Consider the following 25,168-nt stretch of genomic DNA (forward strand, 5'->3'; position numbering starts at 1 on the left):
CTAGCAAACCGATGTAAACACATCGGCCATTTTTAACGCGCATAATGGCTAATTCAGAAAACAAACACAAGGAAACAATCAGAGGAAAAATGAAAAGAAAGAACAAGAGATAAGACACCCTTTTTTTACTGGTAGGTAGTGTTCCAGATGGATGGTGGTTCAGCCGTCAGGACAGGATGTGTCACTGGGAAAAGTGCAGAAGTTCTGTAACGCATCTTTAAACTTTATTTTGGCATTTTTGTAATCACAAAGACTGCATTTTGTTCACACTACTCACTTGGTCAGCAGCTTAGTTTACTAAACGTTGTTCCATCTGGAAACATAAGAGGTACCTTTATACAGAAAACCTGCAGCGTGCTCTCAAGGAGCTGCAGAAGGTTTGAGGAAGAATGACTCAATTCGCTGTGTGTTTTGATATTATAGAGGGTGTGATTGCTAAAAGTGCTGTGAACACAGCAGTTTATAACACTAGTGTGTGTACACAGCTTTTCATCCTGTGTGTGGTCAGGTGTGTTTAGGTGTCCTAGTTTTCTCAGTGATTTGACAAATAAGGAGTTCAAGCTCTGTTAAGTTCGAAGAAAGCTCTTAAGCTCGTGATTCTGTCTGACAAGACTTTACAGCAGAAGCTATTAACATGCAGGCAGTTACCTCTGTTGTCATTTTTCTGTGTATAATGAGGCCGTGTGTTGGAATATTTGCTCCTCTTCACCACAACTCATGTCTGTTGCAAGTTTCTAACCCGACCGAGTGAATCTCTTGAGTAAGTGGGGTTTGATATTGCTGAATAGGTTAAGGTAAATTTCTAGCATATCTTATCAACCACTTGTCATTGTTTTTGACAGTAAAAAGCTAAAGGCCCTATAATCTCCATAAGTCTTCCTTTGCAGAAATGAAATATTTTGACTCTTCTGTTAGGATTTGCATAAAGAATAACAATTTAACAGAGGATGTGTTTTATCCCAGATGATTTTACTGACACACAAAACATCTTTCTGTTTCCAGTGCATGTTAGGGAAGAATTAAAATGTTTTAATGTTAACTTTATCCACATCAGTTAGATACCAGAATCCTCCAGAAAGTCTTGTGTGTGTTGCTGCGTGTACAGCAGACCATAAAAACTGATGCTGATTTTTCCAAACAGGTCATGTGATATATTTACAGAAGGATGGAATTATTTCTAAACTGGCTCCTCTTTTGCCAGTTTCAGTTTATTATTTGAGGGAAAAGATGTAAATTCAGCTGAATGTGTTCTTTTATTTGTCAGTGTGTTATCTTTTTGGCGGTGGGGGTGCAGAAGTAAGCGCGGCCAGTTGAAAACACGGCACCGCGTGCAGCCTGAGGCTCGCTGGACCAGCTCTCTTCTATTAGAAAAACTATTCATTCATGTCAGGGAAATTATACCACTTAGTTCACTGAGCTGATTTAAAGATTTGGATTCAGGCAAAACAATAAACAGATTTTTTTTTCCTGAAAAAGTTAATACTGTGTCAACATTTAACATCTGGCTTTGGGCATAAAGGTTTGTTTTCTTCAAATAAACTTGGTGCTTTCTGTTTACTGCGAAAACTTAAAGCCTGCCATGTTGCGAGATCATGTTTCCCCGATTCCTATCATTTCCATGATCACAATCACTTTTATGTTTACCTGGTTATGTTTCACCAAAGCCTTTCATTTGTGTCATCCCAACCGTTTTGACACAAAGCAGTGGGTAAACATAAACTGTTTTAATGTGATTAGACCAAGTTTGCAATTTTGTTTTATCCAATAGTGTAAAGAAGTGTGAAAATTTTGATTAAATGCATATTTCAAGACTATCTGTATGACACCATGCTTTTCATGTTACTGGACATGCAACACAGTTTAACATGATGTCGTTGCAGGATGTTTGCATTTAGAAAAGTGTTTTATCATCCAATGTATACTCTTTATTTTTAATCCACCCAGCTTTGCATCCATACAGTAACACAATGTGTGTCTTTTTAATGCTTTGCATGAGTATTTATAGCTTTGCGTGTATTGATATTGGTTTATACGTGTTTCACACAGTGGCTGCTTAAAGGCTTAGCGAGTTGCACAGCAGACAGAAATCAAATCAGCCACTAAAAGTATCAGGGATAAAAGACTTTTTTTTTTTTTTTTTTTTTTTTTTTTATAATCATTGCATGCCTTTGTTTGACATCTTGGATACATTTATCTGACACTAAAATATTTCTGCTTATTTGAGCACACAATGCTCAAAATGAAAAACAAAATCAAAGTTGCTCATGGAATCAGTTATTTGAAGTGAAGGCACTCAGAGTTATTACTCACAAGCTTGTTAACATGTTTACAAGATAAATGGGTTCAGGCTTGAAGTTAATGTATTTATTAAATTGGCTATTGAGAAAAATCTTTGCTTTAATGCAGGTCTCAAATTAAATGTGTAATTACTTTAAGTACCCCAGACTGGAAGCAGAGTAAACATCCGCTTCGCATAGATATCAGTCTTCCTCAAAGATTATGTTCCGTTTTTGTGTTTTTACTCTTATTGTGTGTGCAAGAGAGGGGATTATAGGGATAAGCAGACATGCATGACATTGTTTACTTCAGTCGGTTCCTACACATGTACGTGAGTACAGACTGTGTCTGCTTACAGTTGGAATGACTCAGAAAATCCAAATCTACTTTCCCTCCTATCTCCCCTAAAATTGCCTGGCATCTTGCTCCTGCGGCTGGCTGCAGAACAAAGATGCATCGCAAGGAGAGAAAACCCTGTTTTATATGTTATCTTGTGCTTCTGTCAAACAGCTCCTCTGTGAATGTTTTTGTGCTGCAACATCAGCCTCCTGATGCACAGTATAATCACAAGTGTCCCCCCCCCCATGTAGTGAAACATGTATTTCTTTACTGCTGTCATGGTTGCTCAGATCTCCTGTCTCCTTCACAATTGGTTGTAAATGCTCAGTTAATTTTTTTTCTCCTTTGCTGAAGAGTGCTGAAGATCAGAGTGCTGCCACGGACAAGTAAATATTTAGTTTGTTCAATTCCAAAACCGTCCTTTAGACAAACTGAACAAGCATCTTCTCATTTTTAAAACCTTTTCAGACTTTAATGGAACGAAAAATGAAGAGATTCATCTGCAAAGTTATTGTGGTGTTAAAAACAGACTGTTTTATGACACGTTGACTCGTCAAAGCCAATAATCTTGAAGGTTCAAGTAGAAAGAGTAATTAGTTATTCCTGCAAACAAATTGAACTGGTTATGGGTCATTAGTTTCTGGAATAAGTGCTTCCATTTACTGTGTTTACAGATGGTGGCATCAGATGGCGTTCAGCAAAGTAGCCCAGTTACTGTCAACATCCTGGTTATTGATGCCAATGACAATACCCCCACGTTTGCTGAGGTGTCCTACAGCGTTGAAGTCTTTACAGACATGCAGCCAGGGGATACGGTGCTACAGGTAATCAATCCAACGATCGCTCTCGCCTTTCTCTTTCGCTTTCGGCCTCTCGCTCTGGCACTCTTCTGTACCCCTACGTCTTTGTCCCCATCACACAGAATCTCTCTCAGATGCTCTTTCATGCTCAAAGAGAATAACCACAACAATCCAGTGCATTGTGTTGACAGGCAAATCCCAGGAACATTTGCCTTTGTCTCATCTGCAGTCATAACAGGCAAGTCAGAGAATGTTTTTATCTCTATTGTCAGTGCACAGCCCGGGGTAATTCATTGTGGATGGCCTCTGTGATTACCATTTATCAATCCTCTGTCATGCATAAAAGGGATTTGGTTCAAAAGTAGGATTGTTTTCCGAATATTTGACTCAAATTTGATTGTTTTCTCTGGATTAGGATAATTGTTCGGCTCTCATTAGTGCACTGACTTTAAAGGATTTAATCTTTTTTTTTTTTTTTTTCTTCGTAAAACAACACTTGCACAAATGGAACAAAAAAATCTAAACCTAAATATAGTCTAAAGTATTACAAGTCTAGTCGTGCTCACGTGCACACTTTGTCTTCACAACGTCCATCTAAACGTCCTCATTTTGCCTCTGACTTGGTGCATGATCCTTTCTCTCCAAGCTGATCGGTCGTCTTGGCATTCCCTCTGCAACAGCAAAAGGAAAAGTCAGATATTGAAAATGTTCAGTTTAATTGTCTTTGTTTTGCTTGTTTGTTTGTTATTTTTTTTAACCACTTCATTTCCTTCCTTCCTGAAATGAGGCCAGGGGTCGCAGTGAGTCTGCTGTGACCGCTTAACCGATTTTTATAAGCTGTTCATGAGAGCCGGAGGCCTCACGAGAAAGGCAGCTGTTTATTTGATGTTACAGCTTTACTCCAGTGTCAGGAGCGTAGGAAAGGAGGTCGAGTAACTTGGATTAAAGTTTCAAGGCCTTTAAGATATGAAGCCGACTTCTCTGTGAGGGCTGGTAATTACAAGCAGCAGGATGGCCAGATGCGCTAGAAGGTAACAGTTGTTGCTTAATTCCTTTAGTACAAGCAACACGAAAGAGATATGCTTACTATTTTCAGCATAACTTTACTAAAACAATACCTGGCAGCTGTGTTGGGCATTTGTGATCTGTTTTATCCTTAAGGATCATTTTATATGTGTTCTTTAGGTGAGCAGCTTGAAGTCAGCTTTCCTTATTGTGAAACTTTGTCAGCTGACTGAAGTCCCCCGTCTGAGAAACATTTACCGCTTGACTGCTTCAGTAATCATGTTAGCTGTGAACCTCGACGTAAAACTACAAAGTGCAGAACAAAATGCAGACACCATGCATGTAATGTGTATCTTTGTTTTCTTTCTTTTTTTTTTTTGTCTCCCTCTGTTCTTTCAGTTGAGTGCAGCAGATGCTGATGAGGGACTAAATGGTCTGGTGACCTATCAGATACTGGCCGGTGACCAAGGAGATTTCATCATTAATAATCGGACTGGACGAATCACTATTGCGCCTGGTGTCACTTTAACTGTTGGAAGATCTTATGCCCTGACTGTCAAGGCTTTTGACAACGCACCAGAGAGCCAGAGGAGGTACAGGAGCATTTCTGTGTCCTGAATAATGGGATGAACAGTTAATACATTTTAATGAGGATCAGATTTGTTTCTTTTGTGGTGTACAGTCAGTTTAATTTCGGTTTATCTTCTCAAGATGTGCGGTGTTAGCGCATGAAATATTTTACAAGTCACACTTTTGCCTTTGATAGACTCAAAATGCCCTCTCTGGGCAGAATAATGAAGACAAAGTTTCTGAAAAGCTGTTGTGTTATAAGATTTTTTTTTACTCTGTGCAAAAGCAGCAATTTTTTTTTTCTCCATTCAAATCGAAAGATATTAAATTTAAAGTCGGAATAAGTTTCTTTTCTTTTTTTTTATCATTTCACCTTCGAAAAAATTCTGAAACACATTTCAATAGTCTAGGGTTACACAAGCCATAGCATGCTGCAAGTAAGCATAGAAGAATGCACTTATGTGTACTTATGTAACACACTTTCAGGAGCAATCATACAGGAACATCAACAAAAAATGTCTTGCAAAGACAGCATATGAATGAATGAGTAATTGAAGCAATCGGCTCTATGTTCATGTGGGATTCTGTAAACACAATGTTTTTTTTTTTTTCCAAGCACACTTGAACAAATAAGAAGGGTAGATTTGCCCTGTTTGACATTTTGGTTTAAAAAGAAGCAACCTGAATATCTGCTTGAATCAGAAAAAAAAACTCGACAGTCAGTCTTTATAATGAGCTTTGGAACAAGAATCGTGTCTTTTCTCAACATTTTTCACTGTTATGGGTGAACTAGATGAGCACAAGTCAGCAGGTTGTCAGACAGTAACTGATGCTGGCGGTGGGTTGTTTTTCTGCCTGTCAGGAGCTCCATCACCACAGTCTACGTTGAGGTTTTGCCACCCAACAATCAAAGCCCCCCACGCTTCCCCCTCTTCACCTACAGCCTAGAAGTCAGCGAAGCCATGAGGATTGGAGCAATTCTGCTCAATCTTCAGGTTAGACACAAACACTCTTCCTCGCACGCTTTTCGTCTCATTCTGCAGGTTTTTCAATCAACAGCATGTTTTTCTTCTTTTCTTTTCTTTTGGAAATTGCTAAAAAAAGAGCCTTTTTTTTTCTTTATTTTCTCTCATGGTTGACTGTCCACTATGTGTCGAATTTTCTTTTACTGCAGTCTTTAGATACTTTCTTTTTCAACTCAGCTGTTACCCTTCAGCGACATTACCGTGCTTTTTCCTCCTACTTCAGGCCGTAGACAGAGAGAACGATCCAATCACGTACCGCATTGTGAGTGGGGATTCCCAGAAGGTCTTCAACCTCTCTGAAACGTAAGTGCAAGGTTTTCCACCAGGGTGACTGGTTTTCTTTCAGGTCACAGAAAAAGAAAAAGAGGAGGCAGGATATATATATATATATGTATATATATATATATATATATATATATATATATATATATATATATATATATATATATATATATATATATATATATATGGTGTATTGCTTGTGCGACTGTGTTTGTGTGTGTGGTTTAGCAACCTATCTCCTAGCGCATGCTGGGAATGGGAATGATGAATGATCATGAAGTATGATGAGTGAATACAAAACGCTCTGCTACACTCCATTTCAGCTGAAATAAGAAGTGCCATGTAATGCATTCTAATTCTAACTCTAATTGTGCTGATAGGGACCTCTACAGATACTGGCATTAGTTAAAGGTTCAATGAGGATATTTTTCTTGTGCCCACAAGAACCTTTTTTTTTTTTTTTTTGGTTTATCATAAGCTGCATTGAATGTGTGATTCAAGGCCTTCAAACAAAAGGGCAAATCAGCTATGGGTCTTTAACAGAACTGTTATTTCATGTCTTTCCCTGAGTGCAATGGCTTAAAACAAACAATGAAACAGTGCAGGGAACAGTGTTCCTTCCCTCACTTTGATGAGCAGAGAGGTTTCAAAGTAGCCACTCGGTTATTATTAGTTGCACTCTGATGAGACAGGCTAACAGTGTTAACGGTAGTGGTGAGTGGGAAGGGATGAAAGGACAAGAGTTTTGTAATTGTGATAAAAAAAACAGTTGATCTTGATAATAACATGCCAGTTATTATCTGCATTTTGGCTGATTTATCACCTAATATTTAACTTTTTAACCGGTGCTATCATGTCAAAAGTGTGTCTAACCGCTAACTCGAAGACATTTGTTGATTGGCGGTGCAATTTGCTGATAAAGATATAAAAGAAGGCTCAATTCTTTTAATCATGTAATCATTTAATCATCTTCTGACAATTTATGCTCTGCTCTGTCATGTAAAACAGAACAGCGGGAGTCATTAACTTTTACCCATTGCGTTTAAGCAACATATGGTTCCGACACAGAGTAATTCAGTAAAAGTAATCATAGAAAATAAAACTTAATCTGATGATACCAGACTGAGTTTAGCTTATCTCCCTGTTTCTGTCCAGCTGTGCCCTCTTTGTAACCTTCATATGTTAAATACAAAGCAAGAAAATATCTCTGGACTGAGGCTGGCTCACAAATCTCACAGTCACACATCAGCATCCAAAAGAATCTCCTCTGTCACCTGCTAATATGGAATGAGGAAAAGCCATAACATATTGAAGTGGTTAGTGCCTTTTTCCATCCATTAAGCAAGCAAATATGAAGAGAGGAAACACAGGGGAGACAGAAAATGCAGGCCCCTGCCAGACATATTTCTCCCTAATTGATTGAAGCCTATTTTGTCTGCATCCTTATTCTCGCAGCTATGAAAGGACAAGCTGTGTTGCTGCACTGTGCATAATCAAAAGAAGGGGAGATTGCTATTGTTGGCTTTGCTAATGCAATCTCCTAAAACAGATATGACAGAAATCTTGCTAAAGCAAATAGACACATTTGCCTTCAGGACATTCTCAGTGTGAGGCCAAAAAATAAAATATTTCAGTCATATCACAGGCTCCCAGCAGCCTTTCAATATAATAACCCCAAGCAGGAGCTGATGTAGCACAAGACAAATCAAAAAATGATTAGCTGCTGTACTTGACGACTGTGATATATACAGAAAGCTACTTCATACTCTCCTTTTTTCAGCCCCCCCCCCCCCCCCCCCCCCCCCCCCCACCCTCCCCAAGGTCATGTGATTCACTGAAAAGATTTTTGAATTGCTGCCTGTTCAAATTCAGCCAAAATGTAGGGCTGTTTCAATCTAGTGAGTATGAATAATGAGCTTCCCAGTCTAGCACTCCTGATATATGTTGTAGGTAAATCTGAAAGCACTGGATATACTTCATATTCAGTCATCACTATGCCTCCTCTCGTGTGTCAGTGCTACATAAATTCTTTCCCAAGAAATTGTTAATATTGCAGATGAAAATAACTAATGTATTAAAACCATAGACTGTATATAAAAGATGGACAGAGCCTTCGGCGGTTAAAAGTAAAGCCTATGCGGAAGTGTATAAAACTGCAGTTCCCCCTTCATCCACTAGGGGCTGGCTGCAAAACAGAGCAAATCCCCATAGTGTCCGTTGTTAAAAAGACCAACTTCAGAAATAAACATAAACATGTTTATAGCCTGGTTCAAAAGTCCATAATAGCTCAGGTTCAACTTCATGACAACTGTGGGGGGAGTGAATTTTCTTCTAACTCGCCTGTTTAAAAGTAATTTAATCTCGAAGTTTGGCATATTCAGGGGCGTGTCCATTTGATTGACAGATATCCAGCCTCACGCTTCAAGTCAGAAGAACGTAGAACAACCGCGGTTTTTAGCCAGTTAATGTGACTTAGCTTTAGCCCGCTTCCCTCCGTTAGCTGGTTAGCTCCTGTTATCTCCTATTATCTCCGGGTTAGCTCAGTAAGCTCTTAGCTACAGGCAGCTCGGCGTTCACTCGATGTCAATCATCCACCATGACGCTCACAGAGCCCCTCTCAGCTCTGATGGTGATGGTAGGAACCGCCCACCGAGCTTCAATTCAGCTCTTCAGAAACCTACGGGTGACGTCACAGAGGCTACGTCCATCTCTTTATATACAGTCTATGGTTAAAACATTATGTTGCTAAACTACCTGGAGACACCAAGTAAAACAAGGACATCAAAAATGTCATTACAGCAATATAGAAACATATATATATATATATATATATATATATATATATATATATATATATATATATATATATATATATTATATCTGTAGATATACAGTTATGTAGATGTGTGTATATGTATGCAGCTATAATGTAGTCTTTAAATGATTTGTTTCTCACATTTAAGAACCCTAAAGCACAAGTCATGCTGCTATTCGTACCTGCCATTTGTTATAGTTTTTTGCTACACTTGACTGCTTATAAACAAAAGTTAAAAGGAGTTTGGAAAAAGTTGAACTTCATTACATCCAAGCTGAGATTGATTTAGAAGCAAATGCAGGAAGAAAGACAGATTTTTCTTCACGTGAAAACGCTCATGCCACTGGGAACTCACATCTTCTGCATCAATTCCAATTTACCATACAGGGGCTCGGTCTGAGCAGGATGAAGGATCAGCTGTGAGTGTCACTGAGGAGGGTTGCCTCCGGACCACACCACTGACACTCCAGACAAGGTTGTTAATAGCGTCCCATAGATCTGACAACATCTTTTCATTTGTGGTGGCTGGGGAGAGGAGGCTGGGTGTTATCGCACATGATCAGTGAACCTCTCTGATTCATTCACTCAAGTCTAGTCCAACACTTCTGCTGTAGTGAGGCGAAAACTCCCAGGCTACGAAGGCAGCATTATAATTCTCACCCATGTCACCATCACCATCAACATCATTATCGTTATTTCAGTGCTAATTTACAGCAGCACCTCATGTTACACACAGAGGGGTTTTTACTTTAGCCAGTGAAGACTGTGTGCTTTGGTAAGCACATATGAGTCTTCCTGACCCACCAATCGTAGCGTCTCTTCATTATAACCTTTTGACATGATGTTATCAATAAAGGTTTTAGTAATTTGCCTGTCTGACTTTAACGTGAGGCTCCATAATGTGTGGGGTTGCACGTTGCACAGGCAGGAGGAATGGACTGGTCAGGTTCTGCTTGGACTGTGTGGCCACAAGAGCTTTAAATCAGAAATGTGAAGTAGCAGGGGACAGCGGGGAATTGCTGCGGGCATTAATTTAGCAGTGCGTTCAGCTGCATTCGTCTTTTCTTCCGCTTTGGTTTCTGGCAGAGCCTCTCCTGAGTGCAGCAGGGAAACGTGTGTGTTTGTGTGTGGCTCCACTTGTCCTCACGTGTCTTGTGTGCAAACAAAGATAATTCAGCGTTCTGCATGGGAATCTAGCCACACTTTGTGTTTGGAATGCCAGAGAGCCAAATTATACCATGTGGAAGAGCAGGAGACCTGCTCTGCCTGATGCAGTCATTAGAAGGAAAACATGAATCTTTCTGTCTGTAGCCCATGTGCTTTGGGAGCTGCACAAAGAGAAAGACAGATTGGAAGCATTTAGACTCCCACCTGCTCTTCGGACTGAAGCCATCCTCTTTTATCAGTGACCATGCCTTAAAAATCTGTCAAATTTGACATTAAATAAACTCTCAAATACGATTTCCTTCATGTCACTCCGTTGCATCAGCAGAAGTATTTACCGCATTTCTTTAAAGGAATACACTGTGGCACGGCGTGCAAGGAAATGATTCGGATTGACACATTGTGCCTTCTTCCCCATGCTAATGCACATGTGTTTTCTGACCTCTCTGCAGGATTGGCCTTCTTCTTTTGGGCAAACCTCTGGACAGAGAGACCACTGATCAGTACCGTCTGATTGTCACAGCTTCAGACGGCAACCCTGGAGGGGTAAGACACAACCTTTCTTAATATGTTACTGACCTGATTCCACAGGGTTGCTGATCTACAGACATTAAAAGACACTACAGAACTTTTGACATTTCTCCCATCATGCGCCCCCTATTGACGGCTGATTCTGCATCCACCTTGCATCCTGCCTGACCTGTTAGCTCTCTGCAGCCAGCAATAGACCATCTTATTATGACTCTTGTTTTCTCCCTTTCTCTCTTTCAATTTTCTTTCTTTGCTGAATCAATGCCGTTGCATGTTCAAAACAGTCAGCTCCTTATTTTACCGTAAAGCAAATCATCACGTCACGTCCCGGATGCAAAAGTTGTATCGTGCTGTTTCTCCGCTTTGGCATGCCGCTGAGCAGCACCAGCTCCAGAAATGCACAAGATAGATGTCACTGTATCATCAAACAAGTCAAGAACGCAGAGTTTTAAGTTGAAAAAGTTAGGTTAGGCGTCTTTAAGAACAAATTAAAATAATCTCAAAAGCCCTTATAAGCTTGAAATTTTGATAAAAAGAACTAAATTTCTTGTTTTAGTCGTGAAAGACAATAATATGATTTAGTTCAGTGTTTTATACTCTGTGATTTGATATGAGTCAGAGGTTGTTTTAATAGTATGGAGAGCCGAGTCAGTGCAACAATATTAATCATGAAAAGTCGCCTCAATTGATCTGCATGCTTTATTTCAAAATGATGATTTGGTCTCTTTGGTAAGGTGTTGATGAAAACCAGCTGTTGGGCTGTGACAATATGCTTTTGTCCTGATTCGATTCAATTCAATTCCAATTTTTTTTGGGTGCAGACTTTTTTATTTCTTTAAATTTTAAACAAAAAATAATGTACAAAACCTTTTTTTTTGCTAGTCATTTTTCTTGATTTCAATTAGGACAATTCAACTCAGTAACCAAACAACCATTCTGCTGCTATAATACCCAAGAAAACAAGTAAAAAGATCAATAAAAACAATTTAAAAAATATATATAAAAATATAAAAAATTTATAATGGATTATTTTTATTTATTTGAAACAAAATTATTTTTTAACAAAAAAAAAAAAAATCTATTTTAAAATTGTCAAGTGAAACGTCCCGATATTCAATTTTTTTATTGAATTTTCCCACCACTACTAAATTTTGTTTATGCAGTATTGCACATAGCCTTGTTGCTTTCAGTGCAAATTTGGCATTTGTACCACTGAAATAACTATTTTCATGATCAATCAAATTAATTTTGCATTACAAATATAATCTAGTTCGTTGAAAAACTAGAAATGAGTGAAGGTCATGTGAACATGAGGAAATATCAATGGAAAAGCAGTACATGAGGCAAAATTGATTTTGTTCAATTTCAGATGACTTTATTCTTCAGTACAGTCTGAATTCTCTCATAGAAGCATTCCTCTAAGTACTCTTCAGGAATCTTTCCCCACGTTTCATGAAGAATATTACATAGCTCTTCTGTGGATGTTAGCTCCCTTTTGTTCCATTTTCTATCAAGATGATCCCACACTGCTTCAGTAATGTTCAGGTCTGGGCTCTGAAAAGGATCCTCCGTTTCAGAAGAATTTCAGCCCATTTCCAGGAATTTAGGATACCTCAGGCTTTTCTCCTCCTTTCCGCAAGAATTGTTTTTCTTTGGACTATTTTGAATGAGGCTTCAGTGAACGGTAGACGGATCAACTGAAGGGTCAAATGCATCTCTCAGGTCTTGTGTCAGGTCTTGGCTGGAATTTTTCCCTATTTTTCCAAGAAACATTTCTTTCAGATACAGTTTATCTGTTGTACACACATTTTTAACCCGTTTTGCTTCTTCACTTGCCCTTCACTTGTCAAGTTTCTTCACATTTTCTAAGGACACACTGCTGTAGTAAAACTATGCCTCTATCAATTACTACTTATTAAATTTTAATTACCTCGGAACACCACTCATCACTTTTACTTAACTTAAGATTCAGGAGGATGAGAAAACCTGAAATATACTTAATTCAATAAACACAGTCTCACTTAAAGTAGTAAATTCTCAGAACGAATGAACCAGAAATTGTACATTCAGAAATTATGACAAGAACGGATGAATTGATTATACATATTTATTACAATGATGGTAAACATACAGCAGTGAAAATGAGCAATGATGGAGAGGTTATTGGTGAGATGGTCATGTGAATTTGTTTACAGGGATTTTCATTTATGACAGTAATAATGAGAGGTAAAAATGAATTGAATGAAATGGGGCAGAAAGGAACTGGTTGGAATTGAAGCAATTAAATCGGTATCGTTATTTCACTTAAATCTTTGTTAAAATTATACTTAGTGATATTGTGTTTGAATGAGAATTCAAATTTATACTTTGGTTAAATTTGATGTACTGTTGAACACCACAAGTGATATCAAAGCGCTATGAAGATCCTACTTTTTCCCGCTGGGTCAGTTGATGGAGCCGGTGGACCGGGTGGTTCTGTCCTGGACTGCAAGTCTCCGGGAAATGGACCTTCTGGCGTCGGGAGAAGTAGGTCTGGAGCTGCTCTGATGAACGGGTTGGGATCTCTGTCCAGCAGAATCCCAGAACCAAGGGCGGTGTTTCTCGTACTCAAATTATTCCAAAGGTTGTGTTCCACGCGTACTGTCTGAGGGTAGGCAGTACTTGTACAGACGCAAAAATTAGTGGAACTGCGGTTCTGGTGAATTACTGATCTCAAAAAGGAAAAATAAAAATGTTCGCTGGGTAAACTTAAACAAGGCTTGTTTCGCCTTCAAAACAAATATTACTTTTCTGTTCAAACTTATCTCGTTAAGATCTTACGCGCACAAAAGAAGAGAGATGGAGTAAACTTATGAGAACAAAGAAACAGCTGCGTACAGCGGAAAGTTGCGAGAGGGCAACGAAATTAAGTCAAAGTACAAGAATCACGGCGATCGAGAGTCAAGGGCCGAGAGAGAAGAACAAGGGAGGACAAAAACCCACGAAGTCCAGAGCGCGGGTCCATTTAACTGGACCCTTCCTCCTAGGTCCTGACCAATCACAAACCACTAATAGTCAGAAGGCTGGTCAGTCTTACCCAATCAGGTCAGCTTTGATTGTTAACCAAGAGGGTAGGAGTGATTCAGGTCTTATTTCACTGCGGGCCCTGGTTCCTTTCTCCCATTTCATTAACATGATCATGATAATCAAATTATTAACTTTGTTTCCTAGCTTTAAGCATGGCAATCAACATTCTGGGGACTCATGCAGATGTTTTGTTTGCTTGAAAAGGGAACATTTACCAATAGTAATACTTTTACACATGAAACCCAATTGTTGTATATTTCACATATTTCTTATCAAGTGTGGATTAATCCATTGGCATGACTTGTCTTCCTCAGCCGATGAATCCTGAAAGAGAGTTACATTCTTATCCATTCCTATTATTTGCTTAACAGGGGTTCCAAACTTGGAAAGATATAACCAACATTATGTAGTAAAGTGTTCATGATTGATTCTGATGTGTGATCAGTTCAAGGATTTAAATCACATATGAGAATGAATAAAAAGGGAAACTTCAGTCAAACCTATCAACAAAAATCATGTAGGCTACGTTAAACCAGTTAGTGAAAGGAAATTTAAAGAAGACACAAAGAAGTGCATCTGGAGTTTCTTCCTGTGGGAAGAGGGGTGGATCTGTCACCCAGAATGTATATTCGGGGAGGATCAAAGCAGAGTTGCCGGGTCTCTCTCCTGGCGCCGTTGAGTCTTATCTTGAGGTGTAAAGGCGTCATTTTGACAAGGGCCAGTTGCTTAGTTCGATGTGACATTCCGTATCTATTGACCTAAGGGACTGTAAACTGTGTTAGAGGTTTTGTTCAGACCATCTGGTTTGGGGTCTGCAGGAGGTCCTGAAAGAGAAATCTGGAGGTAAATGTGAATTGTGTGTTTATCTGGGGGGGGGGGGGGGGGGGGGGGGGGAAGAAAACTAATACACCCGAAGCCGTCCTCCTCTTTCGGGTCAAAAAGGTCATTTTCTCCAGTCCTCTAGGATGACACCCCTCTGACTGCAAGAGGAGATCAAGAGCCCATAATTTAATCCAGCCAAGGAGAAAAAGAAAAGGAAAATAAAAGTTGTTTTATCCCTCCTGGAAAAGCCTTGGAGGCTACACTGCACACAGATTTTTCTTAAATGCTTGAATAATTCATATATCAGTGTTAAATGACTTAACAAAGGGATAAAAAAAAATCTTCAAATGTTGAGTTACAAGAATTGGAGTGAAAGTGAATGGGGAAGCAGCCAATGGCCAAAGTAAAACTTCAAAAGACCTTCAGAAAGCCTGGAGAGCAATCAATCAATAGTACTTTAAAAGATTACAAGTCTAGCTTCTTGGAAGCAAAATAAGGATAGCCTTGGAGTTCTGCACAGTACTTTACATGTATATGTACGTAGATAAAAGTCATTTTAAAAGTAACATTTCAAAATGAAAACATTAATTTATGGAACTATATAAAATCATCAAGATGTAGCATTAACTCATAAATTACAAAACCTCGGCTCATTACCCACAATTTATTGCAGTAAAAATGATATATTATTCAACAAATAAGTGTCACACACTACTCGGGGTGTTCTGGTTGAATTGACCTGAAAACGACATAAGAAAACCCAGAAAACCAGTTACAGTAATATAAAGAATTTATTTAAAATTACACCACAAACTACATACATTTAAACATTTAAAGCAGAACAAAAAGTATGTAAATGTGATGTTTAAGTTTGTATTGTGAAGGAGTGTAAACATATAGGAAAATGAAAAACGACTTAATTAAACTGGATGATTAATTGATTCAGTTTCCGTGAAATATAGGAAGAATTTCTGTATACAACCAAACCAAATTTGATAAGCTATTCAAAGAGATAAGCTTAGATTAGTGACGAATAAAAAGAAATTAATTCACGATCGCCAGTCTTTTGTGACACCAGTTATGTCCACAGCAATTTATGAGAGAAAGTCAGTTCTTTTCAGAGGACTCCATTTTGGCTGAGGTGACCCTCTTACGCCTGGTTCTGGTGGACAGTTGTGGAATCCAGAAGGAGCGCAGGTCAGGCCCAATGTCCAGGGATTTCGTCCTTCGCTATTTGGGGGCCGTTAGCTCTGTGTAGATTCTGCAATGGTTCCTTCCTCGCTTTGTGTCCTGATTGACAAAACAGGACTGCTGTCACAGACAACATATCTACAGGAATTATTTACAAGTTAAAACTGTCTTTAGATTCAGGGGTCAAGGAAAGGAAAAGAACTTTTGTGAGTTGGTCCAATTACAAAAATATTGGTTGTTTATCAAGAAACTTGCAATCTTGCAGGAGCAAACGGGTTCCTATGTGTTGCAGAATCAATTAAACATGAACAACGGTGCGAAAATTGGAGTCGAAGACGGAGACAAAAATGCGAAAAAAGTTCAATCTTTCTTTTAATTTAATTCTTTCTACTTCTCCTATTCTTGTCTCTGTTCTCGTCCTTTATTTTCATCATCTCTCACATTCTCTCTTCCTCTGGTTCCTTCCACCTCTCTGTTTCTTTCTCTGAGTTCTTTCAACTTGCCTGACCACGCCTGTAGGGAGGCATGGTTTACTGTTATTAACCAATAACATCAAACGGAGCCTCCCAGCTTAGAGGTAGCGGAAGTTATATTTTTACTGGTATTCGTCTGTCTGTCTGTTTTTTCGCAACTTTGTGCAAAAAATTACTGGACAGATTTTCATGATTTATTTTCTAAGAATGGGTCTTGGTCTAACTTGAATTCCATTCTATTTTGGGAGTGATCCGGATCACCGTCTGGTGCTAGGATTTTTTTAAAGGATTTTTCATCATTGCAAGATAGGGCCCTTTTCAACACCAACATTGATTCACCAGCACTTGACAACAATATTGTGAAGTGGCGCTATACAAATAAAGCTGAATAAATGGTCATTGGCCAGTTCTTAACAGATTTTACAAGATATCAAAGATGCATCCAGATCCCAACAAAACTCAGGATGCTACAATCCAGAACAGGAAAAAAAGGGATCTTTGGAATTTTAATACTGCAAAAGAATTTTTTAAGAAATTAACATGCAACAAACATAACAATGTATTCAAGACCCAGTGGATTCATTATCATTGAAACTAAGAATCCGATACTGTATACATCTAAAATAATGAATGTAGGGCTCTAACAGAAGGTGTAAATCACAATATGGATGGAAATGAGTGCTTGGCGGGGATCTGTGCACTCCAAGTGCTTCTCTCATTTGCATCTGGTTTAATATTAAACATTTTCCAGTTCCTCCATTACCTTAACATCAGATTTAAACATCTGTGAGCATATCTTATGTAATACTATATATTAAAACCACTATAAGATGCACATATAACATTGATCAATTATTCAGCAGTATAGAATTTATAGAATGTCACAACAACAAAACCAGTAATAAAGCAGAAATATTTATATATATATATATGTATATATACACATATATATATATATATATATATATATATATATATATATATATATATATATATATATATATATATATATATATATATATATATATATATATACACATATATACATGCATATATATATATATATATATATATATATATATTCAGCTCTTCAGAAATCTATGGGTGAGGTCACTGAGGCTATTTCCATCTTTTTATATACAGTCTATGGACGCAGAGCAGGCGACAAAGACAATCATGCCGACCCTGCTCAGTTTAGTTGATTTGTTTTCCTAGAGCGTTCCATTCTTTGTAGCTTTTGTAAAAAAAAAAAATTAAATAAATATATATATATATATATATATATATATATATATATAAATATATATATATATATATATATATATATATATATATATATATATATATATATATATATATATATATATATATATATATATTTATTTAATTTTTTTTTTTTACAAAAGCTACAAAGAATGGAACGCTCTAGGAAAACAAATCAACTAAACTGAGCAGGGTCGACATGATTGTCTTTGTCGCCTGCTCTGCGTCCATAGACTGTATATAAAAAGATGGAAATAGCCTCAGTGACCTCACCCATAGATTTCTGAAGAGCTGAATTGAAGCTCGGTGGGCGGTTCCTACTATTGCCATCTTGGCAGAGGCATATCTGTCTGCTCGCCTGGAAAATACAAATATTGTCAAAGAGGTAGAACTGAGAGGTGGACTGTGAGTGCCAGGGTGGATGAATGACATCGAACTAACTCCAAGCTGCCTGTAGCTAAGATCTAACCGAGCTAATCTGGAGATAATAGTAGCTAACCAGCTAACAGAGGTAAGCGGGCTAAAGTTAAGTCATGTTGTTAACTGGCTAAAAACTGTGGTTGTTCTGCATTCTTCTTACTTGAAGCGGGAGATTGAGTACCTGTCAATCAAAAGAACACGCCCTAAATATGCCGAATTTCGACATTAAATCAATTTTAAACGGGCGAGTTAGAAAAAAATTTACTCCCCAACAGTTGTCATGAAGGCAAACCTGACATATTAAACCGAAAATGGATTTTTTAACCAAGCTGTAAACACATTTATTTCTGCTGGGAAGTTGGCCTTTTTAAAAATTTGAGTCTAAGGGGATTTGCTCTGTTTTGGAGCCAGCCCCTAGCGGATGAGGGTGGAACTGCAGTTTTATGCACTTCCACATGGGCTTCACTTTTAACCCGTGGAAGTTGCCGCTCGTCTGCGACTCACCCATCTTAAGTCAAAGACTGTGATGATTCTTTAGGTGATAGCTGCCGTTTTATTCTGACTTGAGCTGATAGTGAATAACTCCAATGATGGATGTGTGGTTAAGGAGGTTTTTCACAAGTTGCTTCAAACTCTAATATATTCATCCTCTTCTTGGGGAATAGCTAATCCATTGGTCATCTACTTAAAAGCCACTGTGACAGTTGTTTACCAAAAAAATTCCAGTGCCTGACTTTGCAGGTGTGTGTGTTTCTTAGATGTGGGTCCTTTGTCTCACCAGAATTGGCTACAATGATATTTCCATCCATTTTCTCTACCTGCTTAATTAAAGGTAGCTGGGGGGGCTTGACCATAAGCCAGCTGCTATAACACAGGAGTACACCCAGGAGAAGTTTTTTTCCTCAAACCCAGAATTTTAAAGCGAGCTGTCTGCCACAGATCTGTCTTGGTGAGGCCATCACAATAATGTCACATCATTAGCATGAGGTCGTTTAATAATGGATGGAAAAGTTAAATTCACATTAAAGTTTAAACCTCATTACGCGCACATTTCTAAAACCGTAAAACATTCAGTTGTATCGCAAAAGCTTGAGTAGACTGCCAGGTCTTTGATTCGCTTTGACAGAGATGACCATTGTCAATGTTGGCTGCTGTGTTTCCCACCAGACACCGATAATAACATAAACTGTCTTAATTCAATTAGGCTTCACCTCAGTTGGCTCCTTTCATGCAGTTGTCTCTGGTCCAGGTAGAGGTGAAATGCTGTCTCCTTTTTAAGATGCAGTGCGTGCCGGGTAATGAATTAACTGATGAGATGTCACAAGACTTATGTCGATTACTGCCCCTCTTGACTCCACATTCATAAACCACTGGCAGCTAGGATTGTATGCCCTATATATGTCCTATGTGTTTTATGCAACATAGTATTAGTAACACAACATATGGATAGTGACGGGTCGGGGAGAAAAAGAGGAAGTAAATGAGTGCCATGTAAGATGAAGCTTCACCTCTCAAAGTAAGGCAACCACAAGCTGGTATTCTGCATTCATGTTGATAGACAAACCAACAACCTTTACCTGCAGGTACTATACATGCTTGTGCTGTATAAAGCATCTTGTCCACGGGGTATATTGATGTTTGATTTGTGTGGGCTTCAAGTCACAGCTAGGAAGAAATGCTGTCACAACGGGAAGGAAATTGAATGTGAGAGAGGAGTGAAGGTTTGTGGGAGTACAGAGGTAAAGATCTCATTCAGACCTGAATCAGGGAAAAGATCAAAATCTACCTGAACCAAGATTATTTTTCTTCTGTAAAACTGTGGAGAGTGGGAAACAGCAAAGGTGCTTAATGTAAAAGTTTGGACACCCTGACAAGGGAAAGCTTGTCTTTTATCAGGGCATTGAGATCTTAATTACCCTGTAAGGACGTTGGCTTTTTCAAGGGAAAGGGCAATTGATGCTAATTTCAAAGCTGTATAAATACTCTGACTCCTTTGGCCTTATTTTAGTCATCAGCAGCCATGATAAAAACAGCACAACATCCTCGAGTGGTCTGCTTTTAACTCAACTTAGTCAGTATAAAAATGATGGAGGTCAAGCTGAGTTCTGAAGGAGCAAGACACCTTTACTCACACAAATATGAGTTCATAGTAAATTTAAGAAGTCTCCTCACGATAAAATTCAGCTTACAAAGTTTTGCAAATTCCTGTCAAAATAGCCTTGATGTATTTTTGGACGTAAAAGTGCTAAAATAGAACTGAAATGCAGGTTTGATCAGCCACGGTGCCTAACTGTTTCTGCTTAGTCTTATTTTTTTTTTTTTTTTTTTTATTATTATTTTTTTTTAATAACAATTATTTCAATGAAGAAGACTGAAATGGAAAAGCGATCTGGCACTAAATATCAAGAAAAAATTTCGACTTTTCACCTTCTGGGAATCTGGGTGAGCTGCTTGTGAAACTCTTTTCCTTGTTCAGCTAATCGCATTAGCAGAAACTTTGAGCAGACGTGCTCACACGTTTGCATTCCTCTGCAAAATTAGATGGATGAGACACAAATGACATGGAGAGCAATAGAGACAAGAGAAGGTACACCAGGGATTTTGATGCCCAATTAATGCAGAACTTTGGTTACCAAGGAAACTTGAAACAAGGACTGAAGAAAGCCTTCTCTTCCTTTTGCTGCTGGTCTCTGCGCATAGCAGCCAAAATACACACCCCCTAATTCATTTTATTAGCTCTTCATCTTTTCTTGCATGAAAAAAAATGCACTTATCCATATTTGAAAGAACTAAAAATGTGAATTCTCACCAGTGATGGCTTTAATCAGAGCTGCCAAGCAGATACAGATCGCTAAATTTCACCCTATTTTGCTGGATTGCCCATAGCAGGAAGGAGTGCATCGCTTCCAAATGCTTGATTCTATCTATACTGGCCGTTGCAATCAAATCTCTGTTCAGGATTATCACTTATCAAACAGAAACATTATCAGCCACCTTTGGATTTCTCACATGGCCCCGAAATTGAGATATCACAGAGCCTCATCTTTTTTTTAATGTTAAATAAATAATAGCAGCTCATTAATTAACATCCATGTCCACAGAGGTGGGATTCTTTTCTCTTTTGTCCTGGGTTAGAACATTCACACTAGGATGGAGACACTAATTATCCCGAGGTCCTCTGTGAAATGAAAAATGAGCAGATCTCAGTACAACAGTTGCAGTGAACTGCATCGTCTTAATCTACAATAGTTTTAGTCGTGCATTAGCTGCAGAGGCAGGGATTGTTTTCAGGTTGGGTTACCACGAGTAGTCTTACATCATTATCCACATCTAAGAAGTTCCAATAAAGAACAATGATCACAGATTCCCCAGCGGACAATGAGATGAAGGTGACATTAACTAGGTTGTTTCTTCATGACGCGCACCACACGTCTCATTTGCCAGGGAAACTTCAAACAGCTGTCTCCTCTGGAGTATTTTATCCTGCTGGTTCCAGCTCCTCCCACAACCACCCATCTTTTCGCTCCCAAAAGGAGGCCATTCATTTTGTTATTTGCGGGCATGTTCGCCCCAGGGCACTGAGAGATTATAGATTGTGCATATTCAGCCATTCTGTATGTTGATTTATAGAAGTGCTGTATGTGTATGAACTATGTCATTGTTTGAAGGTTAACAGCAGCACAATTGTCCACACTGGCCTTGCAAATGAATGATAACATGAATTAAAGCTGGAGGGAATTGGATTTGCCCAGTGAGCTTCGCAATCAAAGCCTCAACATCAAATCGAGAAGAGAAATGATTAACAAATACGTATTTAATTTATTGTGTAATCAGTGTGATGAGTAAAATAGTATAATGTTGCCTTTATCTGATGCAATAAGTACCAACTTATGTAATTTTCTTGAATAACTGACTCTGTGTCCTTGGACCTTTATTCAAAGTAAAAGGTCATACTCTAAAAGGTAGAAGCTGTTATATATCTAATTATGTTACACTGTTATAGTGTTTCAGTGACATAAATGCATCTTTCCTGGAAATATTATAAAGCACTTCTTTCTCAATTCTTCAGTCTTATACATTGCATAATGTTCACTTTTTTTGTTTGTGTTTTTTCTTTTCCCCTAACAGAAGTGTGTTTGCCTCTTTCTTTTCTTTGTCCCACATAGTCAAGTAGTGAAAGAAAAATGGTGACATTTAGGGGCTTTTTTTCCGCATTATAAAAATGTTATTACAAATAGCTAAGCTTTTTATCCAATTTATTGACTTTAAAACATTCCTAAATCTGAGAATTATTTGAGTCCAATAATGGCTTTTGAAGGATTTAGTGCACGGAAATTACGCAGTCACATGTCAAGTAAACCAGAACTGCAGTAACTAACCAATTACCGTTAGGAAATCTAACTCAATTGTGATTGTTTTGTTTTTGTTTGTTTTCATCAAATCATTATATCAAAGTATTAGAATAAATTAAATGTTTCCACATGAGCCAAACATACTGTTCATTAGTGCCAAGAAAATCAGGGAGTCAGGGATTTTTTTTATTTTTTTATTTGAGCATCAAACAGTTTTAGACACAGAGACAGAAGGCATATAGATCCTACACATACAGCCTTCTCTCCAAGCATCTTCATAAAACATGAATGGTTGAACTAATGAATAAAACTTTTTTTTGTCTCCACAGGACATACATCCATACTTTACTGTGGTGTTTGGGAGACATTATTGTTACATGTTCGTAATATCTACCTACAATGTCAAAAGTCATTTTACTTTAATATTAACCAGGACATGGGTTAAAAAAAAAAAAAAAGTTAATGATTTAACTTGTTTTCCTCTGATTTTCTTTCATTCATTGGGTTTGCTTGCAAATAAAGTCTTACTAGTGTTAGGATTATCTTTATACTTAAAAAATAGACGTAACAATGTTTTTGGACAATCATCCTATATTTTTAGCTAGTTGAATCATTCAAAAATTATTCCTTAAGTCCAAATTCTATTTATATTTTTCTATTTTATGGTCTTTGTCTAAAGAAAACAAACAAACAAAAAAAAAAAAACACATTAAAGACTTTTTAAATTAAGTTTTTGTTTTTTTTCTTTTTCCCATTTAGACATCTACTACTACTGTGAACATAGTGGTGACTGATGTCAATGACAACGATCCTGCATTTAACCTCAACATCACCACTAATTTTACGGTCCAGGAAGAAAAGGCCGATTTGTATGTCGGAAGAGTTGAGGTGAGTATTATTTTTTCATTCATTCAAACAATAATATTTGTCCCTTTGAAATGACACTACCACCTATTTGTCATGTCATTTTCACTGTTGCTTGTCATCATGTTTTATATTAATTTATTTGGTAAATCAATTTATTGACCCCTTCTAAGCCTTGATTACTACTCTAAGTGTATTACACTGCTGGTCACAATAACTGGCTCATACGGTCCTTTATACACCAACGTTAAGTCTATTCAGTCTTTACCTTTGAAGTGCTTTTCTTACTTGCACTCACATTGATGACGCTGGAGGTGAAATAAGCCTTAACATCTTGCCCAAAGACTCTTTGACACAGACTCTGGAGAGTGGGACAGAATTATTGATTCTCCAGTTGTTGAAGTCCAATCTTTTTCCTGAGTGGCCATAGAGGGATGATCATAGCTCAGTTTGTATTGTTGCTACCCATTAAAAATCGCTTGGCTTTAGAGAACATGGTGGACCCAAAGCTGATTCCCTGTTGGCTACTTTGGCTAGGCTTCAGTAAGCAGCCAGATTTTTTCTAATTACTACTTTAGATTAATTGGCTTGACGTTTGTCAGTGGATTAATCATGAAAATATGATCGCTGACATAATTTATCAGCACACATATGCTCTCAACGTGGGAAATGAGGGAATACAATCCATCCAGGCTTCTTGTTTATTCATTTTATTTTTTTCACATATATATCTCTTCTATTTCACACCGATGAGCATTCATTCTCACACAAATCTCCACATTTCTGTAACTCGTAGCTTTGAAATAGTTGAAAATCCAGCATAGCTCGTAGTTTAACGTTGAACTGTAAATAGTTAAAATGCTGAGGGGGATGCAGAGGTTCAGTTTATCCCCAGATCCGAGAAAAACTTTGGTCTGAGTAAGCTGGGAAATACTTTGTGTTTCTGTGACTTCTCTGCAATGCAACTTGGCAAACGTAGTTCTGTACAATAAAAATGTTCTGTTGCCACTAAAGGCAATTTTAGAAATGTGTGAAGCTGTGTGAGCTGCTTTCTGCGTCTAGTTGTGTTGGTTCTTTGGCTTCGATTTGGAATCAGAGCAAAGCTGAAGTGGAGAAAGACGTGTTTGTAATGGAGTAAAATGAAGTGTTAAAATGATTTTCTTTTTCGAGCGTTCTGTGATGAATCTATTGTTTTCAGCAGCTTCTACTGTTATGATTGGATGATTGATGTTGATTGGTTCAAGTAAGTTTCAACAAATTAACATTTGACTGATTGGTGGAACCACATCTCCATGGCCTGTTTCCTATCAGGTTTTTGGAAGGTTGCATTTGTTTTAACTCAATATGTTAAAGGAGGTCTGGGTTTCCCTGCTTAGGCAGCTGCTCCTGCAACCCGACTCTGAACAAGCAGAAGAATATGGATGGATGGATAGATGGATGGATGGATGGATGGATGGATGGATTTGACTAAATACCAAAATCTTTCATTCTGCGGGGGCTGAGAGCAGCAGACATGCACTTCCATGCTAACATAATGGTCCTAATTATCTCTATCTACCAGATTTCTAAACCATACCTCTATCTTTGTGTAGGTGCTGATAATTCCAAAGATATGTTTTATAGATATAAAACTTTTTGCTGCTCTGTTACAATCCGTTTAGAGGGATGAGTTGGTTTTGATTACAGTATTCATCTGGGTGTCATTATAGCGCCTTGTTATATCAGTGTGACTTCGGGTTGGCATTCATTTGTATAACAATGATGTATGTCAGCTCTCAGTATGCAGTTTTATCTATAAGTATCCTGTTATATTGTTAGAAAAGGATAAATGAATATACAAGTTTAGTCTTCGGACTTTGTGAAATGTGAAAAAGGGAAAAAACACTCATGCAAGAAGCTGGATGTTCCC

The 25,168-nt window shown here is 38.0% G+C and overlaps 1 protein-coding gene across 1 annotated transcript in view; it reads left to right on the forward strand.

Moving 5' to 3' along the window:
- LOC306762815 (protocadherin-15-like) overlaps positions 1-25,168 on the forward strand; it is a gene marked incomplete at its 5' end in the record, with an annotated part of 165,886 nt that overhangs the window by 60,403 nt on the left and 80,315 nt on the right. Inside the window, 6 exons of the mRNA XM_079249435.1 lie at positions 3,291-3,440; positions 4,821-5,014; positions 5,854-5,986; positions 6,240-6,319; positions 10,730-10,823; positions 23,155-23,283. Coding sequence (XP_079105561.1) covers positions 3,291-3,440; positions 4,821-5,014; positions 5,854-5,986; positions 6,240-6,319; positions 10,730-10,823; positions 23,155-23,283 — 780 coding nt within the window. The remainder of the gene's footprint in view (positions 1-3,290; positions 3,441-4,820; positions 5,015-5,853; positions 5,987-6,239; positions 6,320-10,729; positions 10,824-23,154; positions 23,284-25,168) is intronic.

This window comes from Telmatherina bonti (genome assembly GCF_933228915.1).
Source record: "Telmatherina bonti genome assembly, chromosome: 11".
In the NCBI taxonomy this organism is placed as follows: domain Eukaryota; kingdom Metazoa; phylum Chordata; class Actinopteri; order Atheriniformes; family Telmatherinidae; genus Telmatherina; species Telmatherina bonti.